Genomic DNA, 19,359 nt, shown 5'->3' on the forward strand with positions numbered 1-19,359 from the left:
CCTGTGCCTCCTGCCACATCTCCGTCTCTCCGCATCTCTCCCTCCTTCTGTGGCTCTGCCCTTCCCCACCCCCCTCTAGGCCTCTCCAGTCTCCCTCCCTCCTGGGTCCCCCTCCCCGGACTACAACCCCCAGGCGCCCCCAGCCCCGGGCGCTGCGCATGCCCCCTGCTCCCCGCCCCCTCCCGGTTCCCCCCTCCCTCCCTTCCTCCTTACCTCCCTCCTCCCCCCTCCCCCGCGCTTCAGCTCCCGCATCCCTCCATCCAAGCCTGTGCCGCAGCCGCATCGCCACCGCATACCCGGCAGAGCCGAGCCAGGCCCAGGCCCCTGCCCCTGCCCGGCCCTCAGCCCGCCGCCCCTCAGCCCGCCCCCGCCCGCGGGCCCCCCTACAGCGGCCTCGGCGCCCCCCCGCCGGCGCCCCCAGACTCAGGACTCCAGCACCGAGGCAGGAGGCAGGGAGCAGAAGCAGAGGCAGGAGAACGAGGAGGAGGAGGAGGAGGAGGAGGAGCCGTCGCAGGATGAAGGATCGGACTCAGGAGCTGCGGAGTGTGAGCTTGGGGGTGGGGAAAATGGGGGGGCGGGACCCCAGTATTTGGGGAGCGCGTGGGGGTGGAGTGGGGGAGGTGCTGGGACGTGGGGGCAGATGATGAGACTGGAGGTTGGTGGCAGGGGCACCCCAATATGTGAAGGCACCTGATGTCTCCAATGAACCTGCATTTTAGGGACAGTGGCTAGAAGGGGTTGGAGGCCATTAAGACACAAGGGGGCAGGAGAGGTCTCAGGGGCCCTGGACACCCTACATTCCCAGGAGGACCCTGGGGTCTAATCTGGGGATGGAAAAGAGTGAGTGTGGGAGAGAATTGGAGGGTGCTGTCATCCGCTGGGCAGATTTGCTGAATTAGAAGGATGTGGGCAGTTCCTGGGCCAGGCTGAGCCCAGCGAGACCCAGATTTGGGGGCTGCTGTGGGGAAGGACACACGTTGGGACTGACTGAGATGCCAGCACCTGGCAGTGAATGAAGCGTGTGTGTGTGTGTGTGTGTGTGTGTGTGTGTGTGTGTGTGTGTGTTGCTCTCCGTGGGGAGGGGGGCACCTCTCAGAGACAAGGAGGGAAGGGGTGGCCTCAGGAGATAGCCAGAGGGCCGGGGCCTGAGATAGGGTGACCCCAGAGGTGGGAGAGGGGGTTGCCGGGGAGACCGGGAGGAGGTTCCACGCACAGGGCCATGGAATTGGGCTGTATGACGGGGATCAGGCTCCACTGGGGAGAACTGGGGCATCCTAAGCTGACAGGGGCGGGCTGGCGTGGGCCTCTGGTCTGCAGGCCTGAAAAGGCCCAGCTCCAGGAGTCGGGCCAGGCAGTTAGCTGTGTTTGGGTGACGGGGGAGGAGGGTGGCACTGGTGTCTGCAGTGAAGGCTGCCATTTGGAGGGGCTGGGGAGTGGGGGCTTGTTAAGAGTGGCTTCTGGGCCTGGGGGGATGCGGTGGGGTGGAGGGTTGTAGAAATGACCTGGGGCCCCGAGGAGGCAGAGCTGACAGCCTGCTGTGGGGTTATGTTAATAAAGTACTAGACCCAACTGATGTAGCCTGACACACTTCACCAGGAGCCTATTGGTTATTACCCTGGAGTTGTTATCCCATTTGACAGATGAGGAGATTGAGGTTCAGCAATGGGCAGGAACTTGCCCAAGGTCACCAAGCAAGTGGCTGGGAACATCAGACAGGAATCTGGGTTTCCCGTCTGCAAAGTTGATATGCGTCTCTGCTTTTTTAGCCTTTGAAAGAGAAGTCTCAATACTGGGGGTAAAAAGCTCTGTCTTTGGAGAGCCCCCTGGATTTGGGGGTGGGGAACCTGCTCACAGAAAGACAAGAGGAAGGGGCTTAGAGGCAAGTGACTTGTCTCTGGGAGAGGTGGGTTGGCAGGTGGGAAGGAAGGAGGAACTGGTGGTTGGGGGAGGGAATTTTGAAGGTTTATTTTTTTAAATTAAACTTTGAGTGAATATACGCTTAGGCATCAGGAAAATGACGGTGATAAAAATAACCAACACTCATGTGCCAGACAGTTCTAAGTGTTTTATACATACTCATTTCGATCCTCACAGCAACCATAGGAGACTGGTACTAGTATTATCCCATTTTATAGATAAGAAAACCGAGGCCCAGAGAGGTTAAGTAACTTGACCAAAGTCACACAGCTAATTAAAGGCAAGCAGGCAGGCTGACTCCAGTGTTGGTGCTCTTAACTCCCTTTCTGTCCCCGTTTTCATCCAAAGCAGGTTGCCATCCATAATCTCATTAGACCCTCACCTGGTAAGGTGGGGAGACTGGGCAACTACTTCATTTTATAGTGAAGGAAACTGAGGCCCAGTGGTTGAAACTTGCCCAAGGTCACACAGCTAGCAAGTGAGTAGTCTGGATTTGAACCCAGATCCACTGCTGCCAAGACTATGCCATGACTCCAAAATCCCAAGAAATGGAAAGTGGGTCAGGGTGAGGTGGTGGTGGAATTGTGGTGTGATTAGAGAGAGGGGGAGGGAAAAGGCGAAGACAGGGGTGCAGGGAAGGCAGGGGATGGGAGTTCTCATCTGAGTGGATCAGGGACCCCCTGCCCAGAGGGGAGGAATCCTGTCTGCTGGGGCTGCTGGGGGCAGCAGATGGGGGAGGTGGGAGGCGGGGTGGAGGGGCAGAGGGGGCTGAGTGAATGCTGATGGCTCTGGTGTTAGTCATGGCTTAGGGAAACTGGAGATTTGGGAGGGCATGTGTGGGGCGGAAAAAAAGCTTCCAGATACAGGGAGTACGGGGGTCTCCCTGCCAGAGTTGAGAATGAGGAGGCTGGGAGGCAGGAGAGACTAGGCAGGGTGTGGGAGGCCTGGGAAAGGGGTCTCTGAGAAGCTGAGAGGGACGGAAAGGCAGTGATGGGCGGGGATGTCAGCCCAGGGGGCCTGATTGTCTTTTTTCAACAGTACTTTGAGTTCCCGAGGGGGTCTCACATCTGTTCATCACATAGCTGTCAAGGGCACAGATTTGGGAGTCAGACTGTCTGGGTTCAAATCCTAGCTTTGCTACTTCCTGTGTGACCTTGGGTAAGTTGCTTAACCTCTCTGGTCCTCACTTTCTTCATGTGTGAATTGGGAGTAATAACGGGACCTGCTTCAGACGGCTGTCCTGAGGATTGAAATTATGCTGGAAGCGCCTAGAAGGAGGCCTCGTGCTCAGCATTGCTCCATGAGTGTTTGTTATTCCACAGCTGACTCATTTATTTCTCTTGAGTCTCACATCAGCCCCCTGAGATGGGCAAGATGGGACCCCTAATTTATTGGAGTAAATTGAGGGCCACAATGGTAACCTGACTTGCCCAAGGTCATACAGCTGTTAATGGTGGAGCCAGCGTTGAACCAGGGTTTTCTGTTTCCAGTTCACCAGGCACCTTTGGTCAGCAACTGGGAGGCACTGGGCTGGAGTGGAGGCTGCGACGGGGAGTCAGTTGGCTGGATGGGTGTCCCAGGGTCCAAGAAGTGGGTCCAGGGATGGGGCTGAAGAGGAGAGCAAGGGAGCAAGTGAGGTGGAGAGGAAGGTTGCGGGGAGAGAGAAGCCACAAGGGGACGTGTTGTGGGCCGGAGCCTGAGAGGCAGCTGTGGAGTGGGAAGGCGGGGGTGGGGGTGGATGGGAGACTGGGAAGTGGGTGGGGGGAGACCTGAGGTGAGGGAGGCTGGAATTTGAGGACGGCTGTTCTAGGACAAGTCATGCACCCTGGGGGCAGGGACTGGGTCCCAGGTGCAGCCCTCAGGTATGGGATAGGCACAATAGGCGCTTTAGAAATGCAGACCTGAAGCAGAAGGAAAGGGCGGCCTCATGTTTGAGGAGAGCGGGCACGGACCAGGAGAGCCCTGGGTGATGGGTTGGTATCCCCCAGCTGCGTGGGGCTTGTTTCTGCCATTCAGACACATCACATTCCCCCTGCTTGAGGGCCTTTGCACTTGCTGGTGCCTCTGAATGCTGTTCTCTCTGCCTGGACACTGTTCCCTCTGCCTTGAATTCTGTGTGCTCCAGATTGTGGTGCAGTTAACTCCTCAGGCCTTAGCTCAGATGTCAAGGCCCTCCCGAAAGGCCCTCCCTGATGCCCATTTCTCTCTATCACACCTCCTGCTTTATCTCCCTCTTGCTAAGTAGCACCATCTGAAATTGTCTTGTTCATTTTCCATTGTCTGTCTCCCTCCGCTGGAATGTCAGCTCCTTGGAGGCAGGAGCCCTTCCTGTCTTGTTCACCATTGTATTCTCCGCAGCACCCAGAAGAGAACTGGACACTGATCAGAGATATTTGTCAGATGACTGAAGGGCTCAGTGGGGCAGAGGGAGGGTGAGGAAGGAAGTCGGTCGGGGAAGGCAGGGAGGGCGGAGGAGAGAGGTTGGGATGGGAGGACTGGGTTGGATGCTGGGAGTGCGCAGAGGCCTGGGTCAGGGAGACAGATGGACAGAAGCAGGGGGTGCGGTGGAGAGAGGCTGCTGCCTCTAGATCAAAGGATGCTCATGCCCCTGAGAAGCAGGTGTCAGCACGTGTGTGTTGTATGCGTGGGCATGCATATGTATTTACACACACACACACACACACACACACACACACACACACACACACACACACACACACACACACATACTCTGTGACTTTTTTTTTTTTTTGGCCGCACCACGCGGCATGCTGGGATCTTAGTTCCCCTACCAGGGATCAAACCTGCAGACCCTGCATTGGAAGCATGGATTCCCAACCACTGGACTGCCAGGGAAGTCCCCACTCTGACTTTTCTATCACCCAATTCCAGTCTCTTTCCACCTCTGTTTTAGTCACCCTCTCGTTTGTCTCTGTTGACTTCCTGGCCCACGTTGTCCCACTCCCTCCATCCACGCATCTGTCTATGTCGTCTCCCCGTCACTGACACTCCTATGAAGACCTCAGGTGTCTCTGATGGGGAAGGACTGAAGCTAGAGGCTTGGATCTGATGCCCCCTGTCCTCAAGGCGGTTCCAGAAGGTGCCCAGGGCCTCCACGGTCTCCCATTTCATCCTCCTGAGCGCTTGAGGAGCTGGCAATCCGTAAAGAGCAGCGTGCCTGGGTTCCAATCCAGCGCCATTGTGTCAGCACCCCATCAGCTGTATGATCAGAGGCAAATTACTTAATCTCTCTCTGCCGCATCCATCAGATGGGAATAAGAAGAGTGTCTACTTCATGGAGTGAGTGGCTGTAAGGATTAAACGAGAAATGCAAAGCACTTGTAACAGAGCCCGACGCATGGTAATTGCTACCTACTTGTTGGGTATATATGATTCTTACTTTCTTCATTTCGCACAGGAGGAAACTGAGGCTTGAATTGTCCATATAGTGGATGGGAGCACATTTGGTCATCTTTTCTGAGGTAGTCTCATTTGCCCTCAGCCTGTTTTCTTTTAGTCTGGCCAGCTTCTTCCAGAAATGGAGGCCGTGCTCATTATGAAACACACACCTCAGAGCAGGGAGGGCCCATGCATTTCACAGATAAGCCGGGGCCCAGAGAGGGTCTGAGAGTCACACAGCAAGTCAAATGGAGGCTACAACAGCTGGCTTCCTGTCTGGGCTCTTCCTTGCAGCCTGGCACGTCTTACTGGTTTTCTGTCCCAGCCACAGGAGTTCAGTGGTACTGAGGACACAGCAGAGCAGACTCTTTAGGGGCCAGGAAGGAATAGAGAGACAGAAGGGAAAGAGCCTGAGGTTTAGCACCAGGACAATTCAGGTCCCACCTCTGGCCTTATTTCCTGTGAAGCCTTAGGCAGGGTCAGACAACCTCTCTGAGGCGGTTTCCTCATCTGTAACATGGGGGAGGCAGTGGGTAACAGCCAAGCCTCCCTGAGCACTTATTCTCTCAGGCAGCATCAGGCATTTTTACTGCCGCGTCTCACTGGCTCCTTCTGCCCACCATTTAGGGAGGACTTTCTCGCCATTCAGCAAATGCAGAGACTGAAACTCAGAGGGAAGAAGGCATGTGGCCTTCCAGCTGCTGACCTGGGCAAGCTCGTTAGCCTCTCTGTGACTCAGTTTCCCTATCTATAAAAGGCAGCTATTGTAAGAATGAAATGGATAAATAAACGCAGTATGCTTTAGAACGGTGCCCAGCATGTTATCAAATGCTGTGTAAATGTTTTCCACAATTATAGTTATGTTGACCAATGGTCCTTACAGAGTTTTAATGAAGATTAAATGAGATAACAAGAATGCAAGACCTAGGCCAAAGGTGCTATCACACGCTAGTATTTTGCTAGGTTTTCGGGGCGCAGAGCCTCGCCCAGATTGTGTCTTGTCAGGAGGGGACCTGAGAAGGGAAATCTCTGGTGGCAGAGTGGCCAGCAGGAGGCAGCCTGGCCTCAAGCCTCAGAAGGGGCCATGGGAGGGGCTTCCCTGGTGGTCCAGTGGTTAAGACGCCACGCTCCCAATGCAGGGGACACAGGTTTGTCCCTGGTCAGGGAACTAAGATCCCGCCTGCTGCACAGTGATGCCAAAGAGGAAAAAAAAAAAAAGAAAGAAAGAAAGAAAGGAGGGGCTATGGGAGGAGGCATGTCTTAGATGTCTCTGGTTTCCTGGCCCCTTTCAGCCTGGGTGCCCTTGAGCAAGTCCATTTCCTCTTCCCCCTCAGACCTCCTGTTCCCCTCATCTTGAAATGGGGACAGCTTTTCTCGAGGGCTATGGTAGTGAGGATCAGAAGAGATTATAGATGTAAAAGTGTCTGTCAACTGGAGAGGACTTTAGCTGTCAGCTGTCTGTAATTATTACACCAACTAAGTCATCCTTGGGCACTCTACCTTTCCTCCTCTCTCAAGGGCAAGTAAACAGGCAGCCAGGGACACCCCAGGGCAGAATCAGGGATCTGGCCCTGGGAACCAAAGGAGAGAGGGAGAGAAATGAGACTTGAGGAAGTCTAAAGTCAGTCTGGGGAGGGGAAAGAGAGAACAGGAAAGTTCCCAGATACCTGGGCCAGCGAGAGGCCTCATGACCTGTGGGCAGCCAAGCTGAGGGCCAAGTGCTTGAAGGCAGAGAAGGGACAGAGGCAGCGGTGGCGGTGTGGGTGGGTAAATCCCTTGTGTGTCTCTGAGCCCTGGGGGGTGGAGGGCTGAGCAGCTGCAGCTTGGCTCTAGGGGAAGGGGAATCTCGTGAGGCAACTGGCTTTTTGAGGATAGAACATCATGGGAGGCCGGTGGGTCCTCAGAGATGAGCCGAGCATCCCAGAGCCTCATGGAGCCAAGGTCTATTGGTGTGGTTCCGGGTCAGGTGGAAGCTTGAGAAGCCAGAAGTCGCATCAGGGTCGCCAAGCCCCACCTGGTACCACCCCTCCTTCTGGGGGCAGCTCAAATGGAGGCTAGAACAGCTGGCTTCCTGTCTGGGCTCTTCCTTGCAGCCTGGCATGTCTTACTGGTGGGCAGAGAAAGAAGAGCCTCCCTTTCCTGGGAGATATTTGGAGCTTAAATGGAAGTGCTGAAGGTATTCCCCAACATGGCGAGGGGAGGATCCCTGGGGACCATCTGAGCCGGGCTTGGGTGGGAAGCTGGGGTACCTTCGAGAGGGTCCAGCTGGACGTCTCTGTGTTCACGCTTCCTGGGGGTGCTGTCGGGCCTCTCTGATTCCAAGTTCACTTGGCTGTCTAGATCACATCTAGGTCCCATCTGGCCCAGTCTAGGTTCGATCTGAGCTGTCTGCCATCAGTCTGCGCGGAGTCTGGTTCGGTCTGAGCTGTCTGGTTTCTGTCAGGTCCTGTCTGCGATCTGCTCGGACCCTGTCGAGGCCCCGTGCAAGCTCTTCTCTTTAGATCCCAAATGGCAATACCCCCCGCTAGACGCTGTGTAGATCCCATCTTGATTTCATTCAGGCTCTGGTCATGAGATTCTGTCTGAGTTTTGGCTCGTTTTTTTCTGGAAATCAGGGTGAACTGTTTTGTTTGTTTGTTTGCGGTACGCGGGCCTCTCACTGTTGTGGCCTCTCCCGTTGCGGAGCACAGGCTCCAGATGCGCAGGCTCAGCGGCCATGGCTCACGGGCACAGCCGCTCCGCGGCATGTGGGCTCCTCCCGGACCGGGGCACGAACCCGTGTCCCCTGCGTCGGCAGGCGGACTCTCAACCACTGCGCCACCAGGGAAGCCCAGGGTGAACTGTTTTAAGTTTCCGTGGAGGCTGATTAGGGCCCCAGATGTAATTAAGCTTGATGGGCTCAGCTTTTGCCCTCAGACTTCTGTCCCGAGCAGAGTCTTGAGACTGGAGTTTGGAGCACTGGGGAGCCCTTCCTAACCCCCTTTCCTCCTTCCCAGCTCTGAGTGAGTGTGCAGACCGGATGCTCAGAGAGGCTGGGAGAAGAGCCCCAGAGGGCCCTCCCGAATGTCCCTGGGGGCAGAGGGCCCGCTGCACGTCTGTGTGTCCACATGTGTCGGCAGGCAGCTTTGCTGTGGGTCTGTGTGGGTGTCAGTGGGCCTATTTCTGTGTGCCTTGTGTGTCAGCCCTTCTGTCTATGTCACTGGCCTGTCTGGTGGCGGCAGTGGCAGTGTGGGTGGGTAAATCCCTTGTGTCTCTGAGCCCTGGGGGTGGAGGGCTGAGCAGCTGCAGGTTGCAACTGGGAAATCCAAGCAAGTGAGAGTAGGTGGGTGTGAAGTTGGAAGAGGCTGGATGAAAGCAAGTGAATACACGGAGGAGAGTGGGGGGAGGGGAAGAGAGTGGGTGGGAGGAGGGAGGTCGGGGTGCTGACTGTGTCTCTCATCCAGCCCTCCCCTGGCCGACTGCTTGCTTAACTCGGCGCCTGCCGCTGGCAGTGAAGTGACCTTGCATAGGGGACTAGGGGACGTGGCTGGTCGCGTTGGAGGCTGGAGGGGAAGAGAAGGGAGCAAATTGAAGCCTGGCAGGAGCGGCTGGGGGGATGGTGGGGGGGGGGGTCAGGCTCCTGGGACGCTATTCCAGACCCCTTCTCGCAGCCCAGAGCCAATTACCGCAAGGCTGACATTTAGCTGGTTGTTACAATATCGAAATACTTCCATACTGGTTGGTTAAAGCATCTGTCCAGAGCGCCACCCGCCTCCAGGGTGACTGCGCTCACAGGACCATGTCTACCCTCGAAACGGTGCCTTTGGCTAACTCCCTCCAAGGTGTCCTTTGGGCTGTCAGGTACCCGGCCTCCGGGACTCTGTGCCACAAGACACCCAGGATTCGTTGTGACGGCTTGGTACCCCGGCCCCCTGCATGTGACCCTTCCCAGGACCCCCGCTCTGAGCCCAGAGCTGGGAGCATCGGGATTGCGCACAGACTGCCTTTCTTTGCCTCCCAGGCGAAAGACAGCGACGATGAGGAGGAGGTGGTCCATGTGGACCGGGACCACTTCATGGATGAGTTCTTTGAACAGGTAACAGAACCTGGCCCCCAGCCAAAAGCTTCCTTCTCCCTGGCCCCCGGCCCCCACCCTGCTCTCTACTCCTCCATCCCCTTGGCCTTTTACCAACCCCTCTGGGTCTGGCCCGTTTCCCTGAACCCTGACTGAGCCCCCTGAATCCCTTTGTCTGGCCCGACGACTTGGCTGGGTATAGCCGATTTGCTGCCCCAGGTGGAAGAGATCCGGGGCTGCATTGAGAAGCTGTCAGAGGATGTGGAACAAGTGAAAAAACAGCATAGTGCCATCCTGGCCGCCCCCAACCCGGATGAGAGTAAGTGCTGCTGCCGGGTGGCTGGGGTCTGTGGGCAGGAGTCTGGGGTCCCACCCAGACATCTCACCTGCCCCTCCCCTCCCCTCAGAGACCAAACAGGAGCTGGAGGACCTCACTGCAGACATCAAGAAGACGGCCAACAAGGTTCGATCCAAGTTGAAAGGTGAGGAATGCCATCCCCTGCCTAAGGAGGAAAAAAACTCTGCCCTCCATTGGATTAAACAGGCCTCTCTGTGAGGAGTGTCTACAGACTTCCAGGAGCCAGATTCTTAAACACTGAGAAAGCATAAAACCCGAGATTTCCAGATGCCTTGGAGAAAGATATAGACGTGACAGGGAAATGACAGAGAGGAGGCTTTCTGTCCAAATTGCATCTGACCTCTGCTGGTTCCATCAGCAGGAAGGTCCACCAGGAAAATACAGTCTTCCAGGTGGGTTTAATTTCACGAAGGCCTCATTTCTCCAGAACAGTTGCCGGACATAGCGCTAAGCACCCAGTAGGTGGGCTCAGCAAATGCTTCTGAATTGGTATCCTTAGCGCAGGACAGATTGGACTGTGTGGCTGACATCAGGGGCTGGCAAACTTTCAGGAGGGACTTGCCAAATGCTCATGTATTCACTCTAATTTAAGGACTTGGGTGCTGGTAATAACCACCTTCCCCCAAATCACTGTGGGTTGGGAACCTCCTTGTCTGCTGGTGCCAGGGGAATAGCAGTGTTACCATGATGCTAATTTGTATGCTCATGGTAATTCAGCATCAGAAAACATTTGCTGAGCACCTTGAGGCACATTGCTGGGCTTTGGGGGAAAGGAGTCATGTCAGATGCCTGGCCCTGAGCACAATGACCTTGGTCCAGAGAGATGAGGACAGGGACTCCGTGCTCTCCTGGACTCAACAGGAGGCCATATGTGAGCCTCCAGTGCTGATCTGTAAGCCCTTTGCACTCAAGAGAGCGTGCTAGAAAGCAAAATGATCCAAACTGGGAGCACACTGATTGCAAATCCAGACAGAGGGAGCCCACTTCCATCACCAGCTCATTCTGGACAAGTACCCTACCCTCAGTTCCTCATCAGTACAGTAAGAACTACTAAAGCAATTTCAAAGCTAGATGTTTTTGTTGTTGTTTGTTTTTGTTTTTTGGTAGCAAAATCTTTTTTTCCCAAGTGAAATCTTACCCCAAATTCCAATACATACAACACATAAAAGTCAAGCTGTTCTGGCTGACCTGGGGTTGGGAGACCCAGAGCCCTACCTGCCTAGCCTCCTCATCACTCCCAGGAACAGACCCCTCTGAGGTTCCTTCTCAGAAGCAGGGTTCCGTGGGACACAAGTTTAAAAATCCCTGGGCTCAGCAATTTCTTTGAGCCCATTGAGCTCTGACATTAACACTCTTTATAAGACCATGAGGAGGGCTGTATGGTTTAGGAGTTCAGGAATAGACCAAGAAAGAAGCTAGGAAAAGTGGCAGTGGCTCAGAGGAGCTGACCCTCCAGAGCTCCAGAAAAAGAGAGATCATCTTCTCCATCTTTCTCCAGCTCTGTGGTGGCATGAGCTCCGGCATTGCGTGTGACCTTGAATGAGTTGTTTTCTCTATTTCAACCTCAGTTTCTAGTCTGAAACCTGGACTGAACTCCCAGGATTACTGTAAGAAGTCAATAAGATCCTGTAAAGGATCCTTTCCTCCTGGGCTTGGCCCCAGCCCCAAGTCTGACAACAGGGTCCCAGTCTGAGCCAGAGATTCCAACATTCCTGGGTGTGTGTTTCTGGACTTTTCCCATAACAGCTGGGCCAGAGCTGTCACTCAGTCCCTGTCCCGCCATCGCTGGCAGGGGAGCGTTGGGGTGCCACCCAGCACCGTACCTCCACCGCTGCCAGGAACGGAGAAGCAATGTTCTCGGGAGTGGCCCGGAGTCTCTTCCAGGTCTGAGAGGGCCTGGTGATTCATCCCTGCTGCATTTTCCGAGCACAGTAGATCTTACCCTCAAGCTCTTTTTTAGAAAATCTAAATAAGTGTGGGGAGTGCATGATCTAGAAGCAGTAATCCCAGTTAATCTGTGTGCTTTTCCAGAACATCCTTTAGAAGTGGGGATTCCTGGGACAGGGATCACTTTGTAAGGCGGGGGGAGCTATTTTCTCTGTTGGAACATCCATCCACTTACCCTAGAATTTTCCAAGGAAAGGGCAGCCACTGGAACCTGACCCACTTGAAAGTGCTTGCCCTCCACCAGATAAATCCCAGGGTGGGTTCCTGACCCTTTTCTGAGGCTGCAAAAAGCAGAGAGTTCTCCCACCCCCCATACAGGGGATGTGGACTGGGGGGCTGGGCAGGAGTTACAGCTGTGGGACTTCCCAAGACGCAATCCTTCCACCAGAACAAATAGCCCCCTTCTGTCTGGTGACCGACTGACCCTCGATATCCCCTCCTACCTGGTTTCCAGGCCCCCTCAAACATTGGTCCCTTTATCCGCTGGCCTCCTGCCTCCCCACCCTAGACTCTTTACTGTCTGCCCTCGCCTGGGTATGACATCCGTTCATGGGCCTGGGGGGCCTGCCTCGGGGTGTCCACTCTTCATATGCCCCAGACCCCCGCCCCACATGCGCCGGGTCTCTCGCCCTCCCGTCACTGCGTCCTCTCTCCCGCAGCGATCGAGCAAAGCATTGAACAGGAGGAGGGGCTGAATCGTTCCTCTGCGGACCTGCGCATCCGCAAGACCCAGGTAGGAGGCAGCGGCCAGGCACGGTCAGGGTCGGGGCCGGGACCAAACCGCACTGGACCGGACAGGGGAGGGGCCCAGGCTGGAGACCTGCCTGTTGGGCGTGGGCGGGCCAGAGCAGGCACTAGCGTGGGGCGTGGCCAAGGGGGAGCCTGGGCAGGGGCGGGGCTTGGGGCGGGACTACAGCGGAGGTCGGAACCCGGCTACATCTCAGTGCCCTAGCCTGGCCTTGGCTGGCTTGGGCGTAGGATGGGGGTGCTGGGGTATGGGACTGCACACTTGCGAGGGCTTGGGGTCGTGGCATGAGCTGAAGAAGGGGCCGTAGGCTAACTCAGCCCCTCCCGCCCACTCCATCCCTCCACGGTCTCTGCTCCCTGCCTCCTGATGTGTCTGTACCCCCCACCACAGCACTCCACACTCTCCCGGAAGTTCGTGGAGGTAATGACTGAATATAACGCGACCCAGTCCAAGTACCGCGACCGCTGCAAGGACCGGATCCAGAGGCAGCTGGAGATCAGTGCGTGTGACATCTCCCCCCCGCAAACTCCCCAGACCTGACCCATACTCCTTCCAGGCCCTTCCCCTCCGTGGAGGGGACTCGTGGCCTGAGGCCGGATGGGAGGGTGGGCTCCCGGGTCCCTACCACATCCCACCACCTCAGGTGTCCAGGCTGGCCCAGTCGCTGAGCAGCGAGTCGTTTCTCCCCACAGCTGGAAGGACCACGACCAACGAAGAACTGGAAGACATGCTGGAGAGTGGGAAGTTGGCCATCTTCACTGACGATGTGAGCCCCGCGTGGGGGTGGGGTCTGTTTTTGGAAAGCATTCGCCTTTCCTTTCCAAGCGTAGGCTGAACTCAAGATCCTAAGTCCGCCGTGAAATAACAAGCATCGGGAAGTCTGAACCTGGAACTGGGGAATTCCATGGGGGCAGAGCAGGAAGTACCCTCATAAAAATGGCAATCAGTAAGGTGCCAGGCACCGTTCTAAGCATTGAATGTATTTACATTTACCTACTAAATTCATTTAATCCTCACCACAAGCCTCTGAGGGAGTCGTGTTTCACAGATGAGGTAATCTGATCCAGAAAGGTTAAATGACTTGCCGAGGTCACACAGCTACAGGCAGAGCAAGGATCTGAATCCGCAGTCAGGACTCTTCAGTGCTAAGATACACTTCTCCCTAGTGATGCGGGTCATTTCACCAAGTGACTAATTTGCCTACATTTTGAAGGTTTTCTAAAACATCAGTTTCAGTTTTGCTGAAGTTTGGCACACTGCCCTGCGCTTGTCATCTTATATGTGAAAGAGATGGGCTTTCCCCAACTGTAGTTCTTCTTTCTCTTTCTTGACTTTCGCCCTGGCTGACAGGTTTTATCTCCCTTTCAGCTTCTGGTGGCAGAATGACTCTGGTTTAGGTTTCTAGACCAGCGTTAAAGTACATTCAATGACCGTCTAGCAGTTTTCAGCAAATTGCTATTTAGAGAATTGATCTTTGTTAAATTAGCTTTGAGCAAATTGATAATGGGCCAGTTAGCCCGGAGCCCTCCCAAACAGCTCTGCCCAGGCTGTCAGTCTGTCTGAGAGTGGAGGGAAACCTGGTGAGGGGTTCTAAGGGGATAGAGCTGATCCCTGCCGGTTAACCCACCATCATTACGATGCAGGGTGGTCGGTACCTTGCCTGAGGGCTGAACAAGATGCAGACAGGCCCTAAGGTAGTAGTTAACTTCTAGGGTCGGGAAAGCCTTCCTGGGGGAGGTGGCATTGAGTTGTGTGCCTTAAGAGACAGGGAGCATTTGGACACGGGGAGATGGGCAAAGGACATTCCAGAAAAAGGGGACAGACTGAACAAACACAGAGAGAGTGGACCACTTGCCAAAGAGCCATTGGATGATTGGGGCTTTTAGGATTTGGGGAGATGAGGACGGAAACGGAGATGGGGCCTCGACTGCTAAGGAGGTGAGGACGGAAAGGGAGATGATGGGGCCTCGACTGCTAAGGAGGTGAGGACGGAAAGGGAGACCTCGACTGCTAAGGTGAAGGTGTGGAGCCTGTGGATGGTGGGGAGCCTCGGAGGGCTTCAGAGCAGAAGAGTGTCTGGATGTGGTCTAAACAGTGAGTGGTTTGGAAGGCGAGTGGTCTGGCTTCCGTGGGGAGGAGATATATCTGACTGTGGGTTAGAGTCTCTCCCACTGACTCTGGAGGGCTGCCGAGCCTTTCCTTATTATTTCTACCCCGGCCCATATCATGGGGGCTCCAGGGCACACTGCCTTCTCATCTGGGCCTCCTTTTCTGCTTCCACTCTCTGCTGTGTCCCCTTCCATTATCCTGTCTGCCTTTGACCAGATGGTGGCCCCCAATCCTGACAGGGGTCCAGGACCCCTGTCTCCCTTCCCAGGGCCTCCCTGGTGTGTGTGATAGAGACAGCCGTGGGCTGAGGTGGCGGGCTCAGGGCAGGTTTTCCTTCTTGTAATTTAACAGATGTCTCTTTAGTGCTTCCTGTGTGCCAGGTGCTATTCTAATTGATACACACATAGTCATTCACTTAATCTTCGCACAACCTTGTGAGGTGTGAAGTATCTGCATTTTCTAGGTGGGGAAACTGAGGCCTGAAGAGGTTAAACAATTTGCCCATGGTTACAGCTAGTAAACGCCAGCCAGGTTCGAACCCAGACGCTCTGGCTGCAGAATCCAAGCTCTTCCGGGAGTGAAGGGTGGTCTGCAGCTCTCCTCCCTCTTCCCCCCTGCCCCTCCCCTTTCACCCTAGATCAAAATGGACTCACAGATGACAAAGCAGGCACTGAATGAAATCGAGACAAGGCACAACGAGATCATCAAACTGGAAACCAGCATCCGTGAGCTGCACGACATGTTTGTGGACATGGCCATGCTTGTGGAGAGCCAGGTACTGCCTCTGCCACAGGCCTCGGGGAACCTCACCCGGGTCCCCGGGATCCCCTCTTCCAGCCCAGCTCTCACCCCATCCTATGCATGTATCCTCTGCAGGGCGAAATGATCGACCGCATTGAGTACAACGTGGAACATTCCGTGGACTACGTGGAGCGAGCCGTGTCTGACACCAAGAAAGCTGTGAAATATCAGAGCAAGGCCCGGAGGGTGAGCCGGGGCAGGCGGGCCTGTGGAGCAGGTGGGCTGGAGCCGAGCGGGCGGGGCTGGGCTCAGGCCAGGGCTGAGGTGAGTGATGAAATCCCGCGAGAGGCCTTATCTCTGGTTCTGACCTCTTCCTTTTTCTGTTTTCTCTCCCCTCTTCTTTTTCCTCACACCCTCCTCCCCATCTGTCTGTCGGTTTGTGTGTCTCTTTACCTCTCTGTCTCTCTGTCTCCTCCCTCCCTCTCGCCCTTCCTGCCTGCAGAAGAAAATCATGATCATCATTTGCTGTGTGGTGCTGGGGGTGGTCTTGGCGTCATCCATTGGGGGGACGCTGGGCTTGTAGGCCCCCCACCCCTGTCCCTCCCAGACCCTTCCCCACCACATCGGGAGCAATACCCCCACCACCCCTTCACTCCATCCCCTGCTCCAGGCTCACCCTCAAGACAGACCCGGGCAGCACCCGCAACCTTTACCGCCTGTCAGACCCTGGAGTCCCTGGACCTCCCCCCCGCCATGGACCACCCCCCGCCCCCGCACGTAGATAGCAGCAGGCGTGATTACACGTGCACACCAACATGCATGCCGCCGGCACATGCTCGAGACGTGTGGACTCCCCAGCGTGTGTGTGTGTACGTGTGTAGACGTGTGTAGAAGCACCGAATCGCCCTCTCTGCCCCCACCTCAAGTCTGTGTGTCGTCTGAGCTTTCCCCCTTCCCCTGGGTTGTTGTGTAGACTGTGGCTGGGTGTGACACAGCAGCCATCAAGCCCCACTCTTCTGTCTTCTGTGAATAGGGGTGTGTGTGTGTGTCTGTGTGTGTGTGTGTCTGTGTGTGTGTGGCGCCACAGATCCGTGGACACACAGTTTGCCTACATGGAATTTTGTGTTTGAGTGTTTAAATCCAATGTAACAGCACCTCCTCCACTGACACCCCCCCTCCCCCATGTCTGCTACAGATGGGGCAGGTTGTGAGTGTGCAGAGGCTCACACTAACATTCCCAGAGGATCCAGGCACAATACACACACAGGCCATGGCAGACATCCCAGCGTGATGTTGAGCAAACCCTCCTGGCTTAGTCACCCCGGGACTGACATGTCCTGGGGAACATGTGTGTGTGTGTGGAGTTCAGTCGAGGCGAGTGGAAGAATACACGTGTCAATAACCTAGCTTGGCCTGTATATCCATGTGCATTTCCCCCAATAGGTGATGTGAGGGACGTGTGTGTGTGTGTGTGTGTGTGTGTGTGTGTGTGTCTAGGATGTGCCTGAAGTGTCAGTAGGTCTTCTCCTGAGACAGAGCCCTCCACATTTTGCACTGGACATCTGTTTTGGGTGGGCACAGAAATCTATATTTCTACGCTATCTAGAGTACGCCTGTGCGAGTGTGTGTGTGTGTGTGTGTGTGTGTGTGTGTGTGTGTAGAGGATTTCTACGTAGTGTGTTTCTATCCCCCTGTGTATTATACACACACGTTTACCTTCAAGGACCTGTGCCCCATCCAGGTTTGTCTATCCAGATTATTTGCCCCCTCCCTTTCTCCCCAGAGCTGCTGGCCGCTATCTGGTGTGGCCACACACTGCTACATCAACATTGTGCAACTGCAGCTTCCTGCCCTGCGTGGTTGGATCCCCTGTGCATACATGCCCACGTGCTTATCTTTCTCGGTCAGATAGGCCTGTACATGTGGAAGCTGGGACACCTCAGTGTGCTCCCACCCGCCCCGGCAGATGAGGCCACACCCAGGCACACACATGCACACAGGAGCCGGCGTATGCTGACGCTGGCGCTGGCACGGTACCTGTTCAGGCGGGCACTCGTTTGCACATGAATGCCTCCCTATTGATGGGAAGGGCTATTGATGGGAAACATTACTGATCACGGGAATGTCAAGGGCTATTGATGGAAGGGCTATTGATGGGAAGGGCTATTGATGGGAAACATTACTGATCACGGGAATGTCAAGGGCTGCCCCAGGCTCTCAGAAATAACCTTCTTGAGCACTAACCTCAGAACTGAGAGCCCAGCGATGGTCCCCACCGCCCCATCTGATGCTCTGGCCTTTGCCTCAGGAAACTTGGATTTAGGGAACTGTTTATTTCCGACGTACTGGAGTGGTCTAAGTCCTGGGGCCCATGCCCTGGACACATGTCCTGCTGAAATGTCACCAATATCTGTTCCCCTGCAGGCTGAGACTGAGGGTGGGACACGGGCCTGAGTTTCTGACGGTGAGGAAGAGGCCAGCTCCTCCCTTGCTGCGTAGACAACATATGCATCAGTGGGTTTGTGCGATGGGTGGCAGGTGGGAGGTATGTGGGCAAAGGACAGTGTTAGAAGCCTCCCACTCCACTGGCCCAGGAACACAGACCCACATATACAGGATTGAACACACAAGTACAGGAATGCGCCCTGCCTTGGGGTCCGACATCCGTGTGCACAGGGTGGACTTTGGTGTGTGTGCAGATCGTTTCCTGGAGTCCCTCTTCATGTGAAGCGTGTATGTGTGAGAGAGAGACAGTGCAGATGTGACCTTCTGGAACATAGTACCCCACTCCCACCTCAGCTCAGATAGCCAACCTCTTCCCTACCTGGCTGGGCCCTGCCTGTGTGTGGCCAATATATATATATACATATATATACATATATATATATATATGTATGTAAACCCCAAGGTGGGCTGTCCGTTCCCACAGTGCCCTTTGTCAGGACGGGAAGTTTGCCCCCGTATCTGACTGCAGCCCTCCTGCTCCCACTCAGGCTTCTTTGGGGACATCAGAGCAGGCCCCAGCACCCCCCACCCCAGCCTGTTTCCTTCCTGTGGTCCAGCCAGGATACCTTTTCATACCAGGCGTTTCTGGAATTCCCACAGCCTTGGGGCCACAAGGAGAAGGGTGGAGCCATGGCTGGAGTGATGCAACCGCCTCATTGACTGGTATTAGGCCCGTAGCTGCCCATCTCTGGGCCTCAGATGGACCAGAGCATCCCTGAGGGTCTGTTCTGCCCCAGCTTCTCTAAGTCCCACACATCACATGATGTGTTTGCTTGTTGGCTGCTGTGTCTGTATGTGTCCTGGAATGTTGTCTGGGGGCTGGTGTCTTTTGCATGTTCTCAGACAAGTGTGTGCTGCCCGCCCGCCAAGCACCTACAACCATCAAGCCCCTGTGTGCCCCGTGGGTGGTCCCGGACCTGGCCAGGGCTCGCTGCTTCCCCTCCCCCTTTCTCCCTCCCCCTGCCTCTCACGAAGCACACTGCGTGTCCGTCCCATGTGCCTGTGGGTTGATGTGCGCTCTTGCCACGCCTCGAGCGTGCGTACATGATGTGTTCTATGCATTCACCCTGCCCCATTCCCAGCCTGCCCCGCAGAGGACAAGATGGGTGGCCCCCGGCTCCCTCCTCCCCCACCCCGCCTGCTGTGCAGCCGTGTGCGTTGGCGTTTCTGTGTCGCTGGCGTGTCACGTGATATAGCCGTGTTTGCTGACATGAGCCCCTGCCCCTTCTGTTTCTCCGTTGGTTTCTAGAGCTCTTTCCCTCTCCTCCCCAGAGGGAACAGGACTCCTGGGGCCTGGCTGGGGGCCCAGAGCCAGGCCACCCTCTCCTGTTAGCCCTCAGAGTCCCATTTCTCTCTATTGGTGACCAAGTTGCAAATGGATAAAACACAGGAAAATTCTGCCCCCCTCCCAGCCCTGCATGTCCTGTCCCCAGAGCCCCTCACCCCCACCCCGGGCCGGGTCGGGCCCCGTGGGACGGGAGAAATAGCAACCAATCCAACAGCGGGCGTGCTGTGTGCTCACTTCCTTCTGTCCCCACACGGGACGGGCGCCGTGGGGAGTGGGAGACATGGTGGGAGGCG

At 55.5% G+C, this 19,359-nt stretch overlaps 1 protein-coding gene across 1 annotated transcript; it reads left to right on the top strand.

Moving 5' to 3' along the window:
* Positions 1 to 286: 286 nt before the first annotated feature.
* Positions 287 to 19,284, top strand: STX1B (syntaxin 1B). Its single transcript, XM_030871804.2, has 10 exons — positions 287 to 545; positions 9,317 to 9,391; positions 9,590 to 9,689; positions 9,778 to 9,852; positions 12,335 to 12,408; positions 12,814 to 12,922; positions 13,116 to 13,189; positions 15,170 to 15,307; positions 15,409 to 15,519; positions 15,776 to 19,284. Exons 1-10 carry the CDS (start codon positions 516 to 518, stop codon positions 15,854 to 15,856), a joined length of 867 nt encoding a protein of 288 aa, XP_030727664.1. The 5' UTR covers positions 287 to 515; the 3' UTR covers positions 15,857 to 19,284.
* Positions 19,285 to 19,359: the final 75 nt, after the last annotated feature.

This window comes from Globicephala melas, chromosome 15 (assembly GCF_963455315.2).
Source record: "Globicephala melas chromosome 15, mGloMel1.2, whole genome shotgun sequence".
Classification (NCBI taxonomy): domain Eukaryota; kingdom Metazoa; phylum Chordata; class Mammalia; order Artiodactyla; family Delphinidae; genus Globicephala; species Globicephala melas.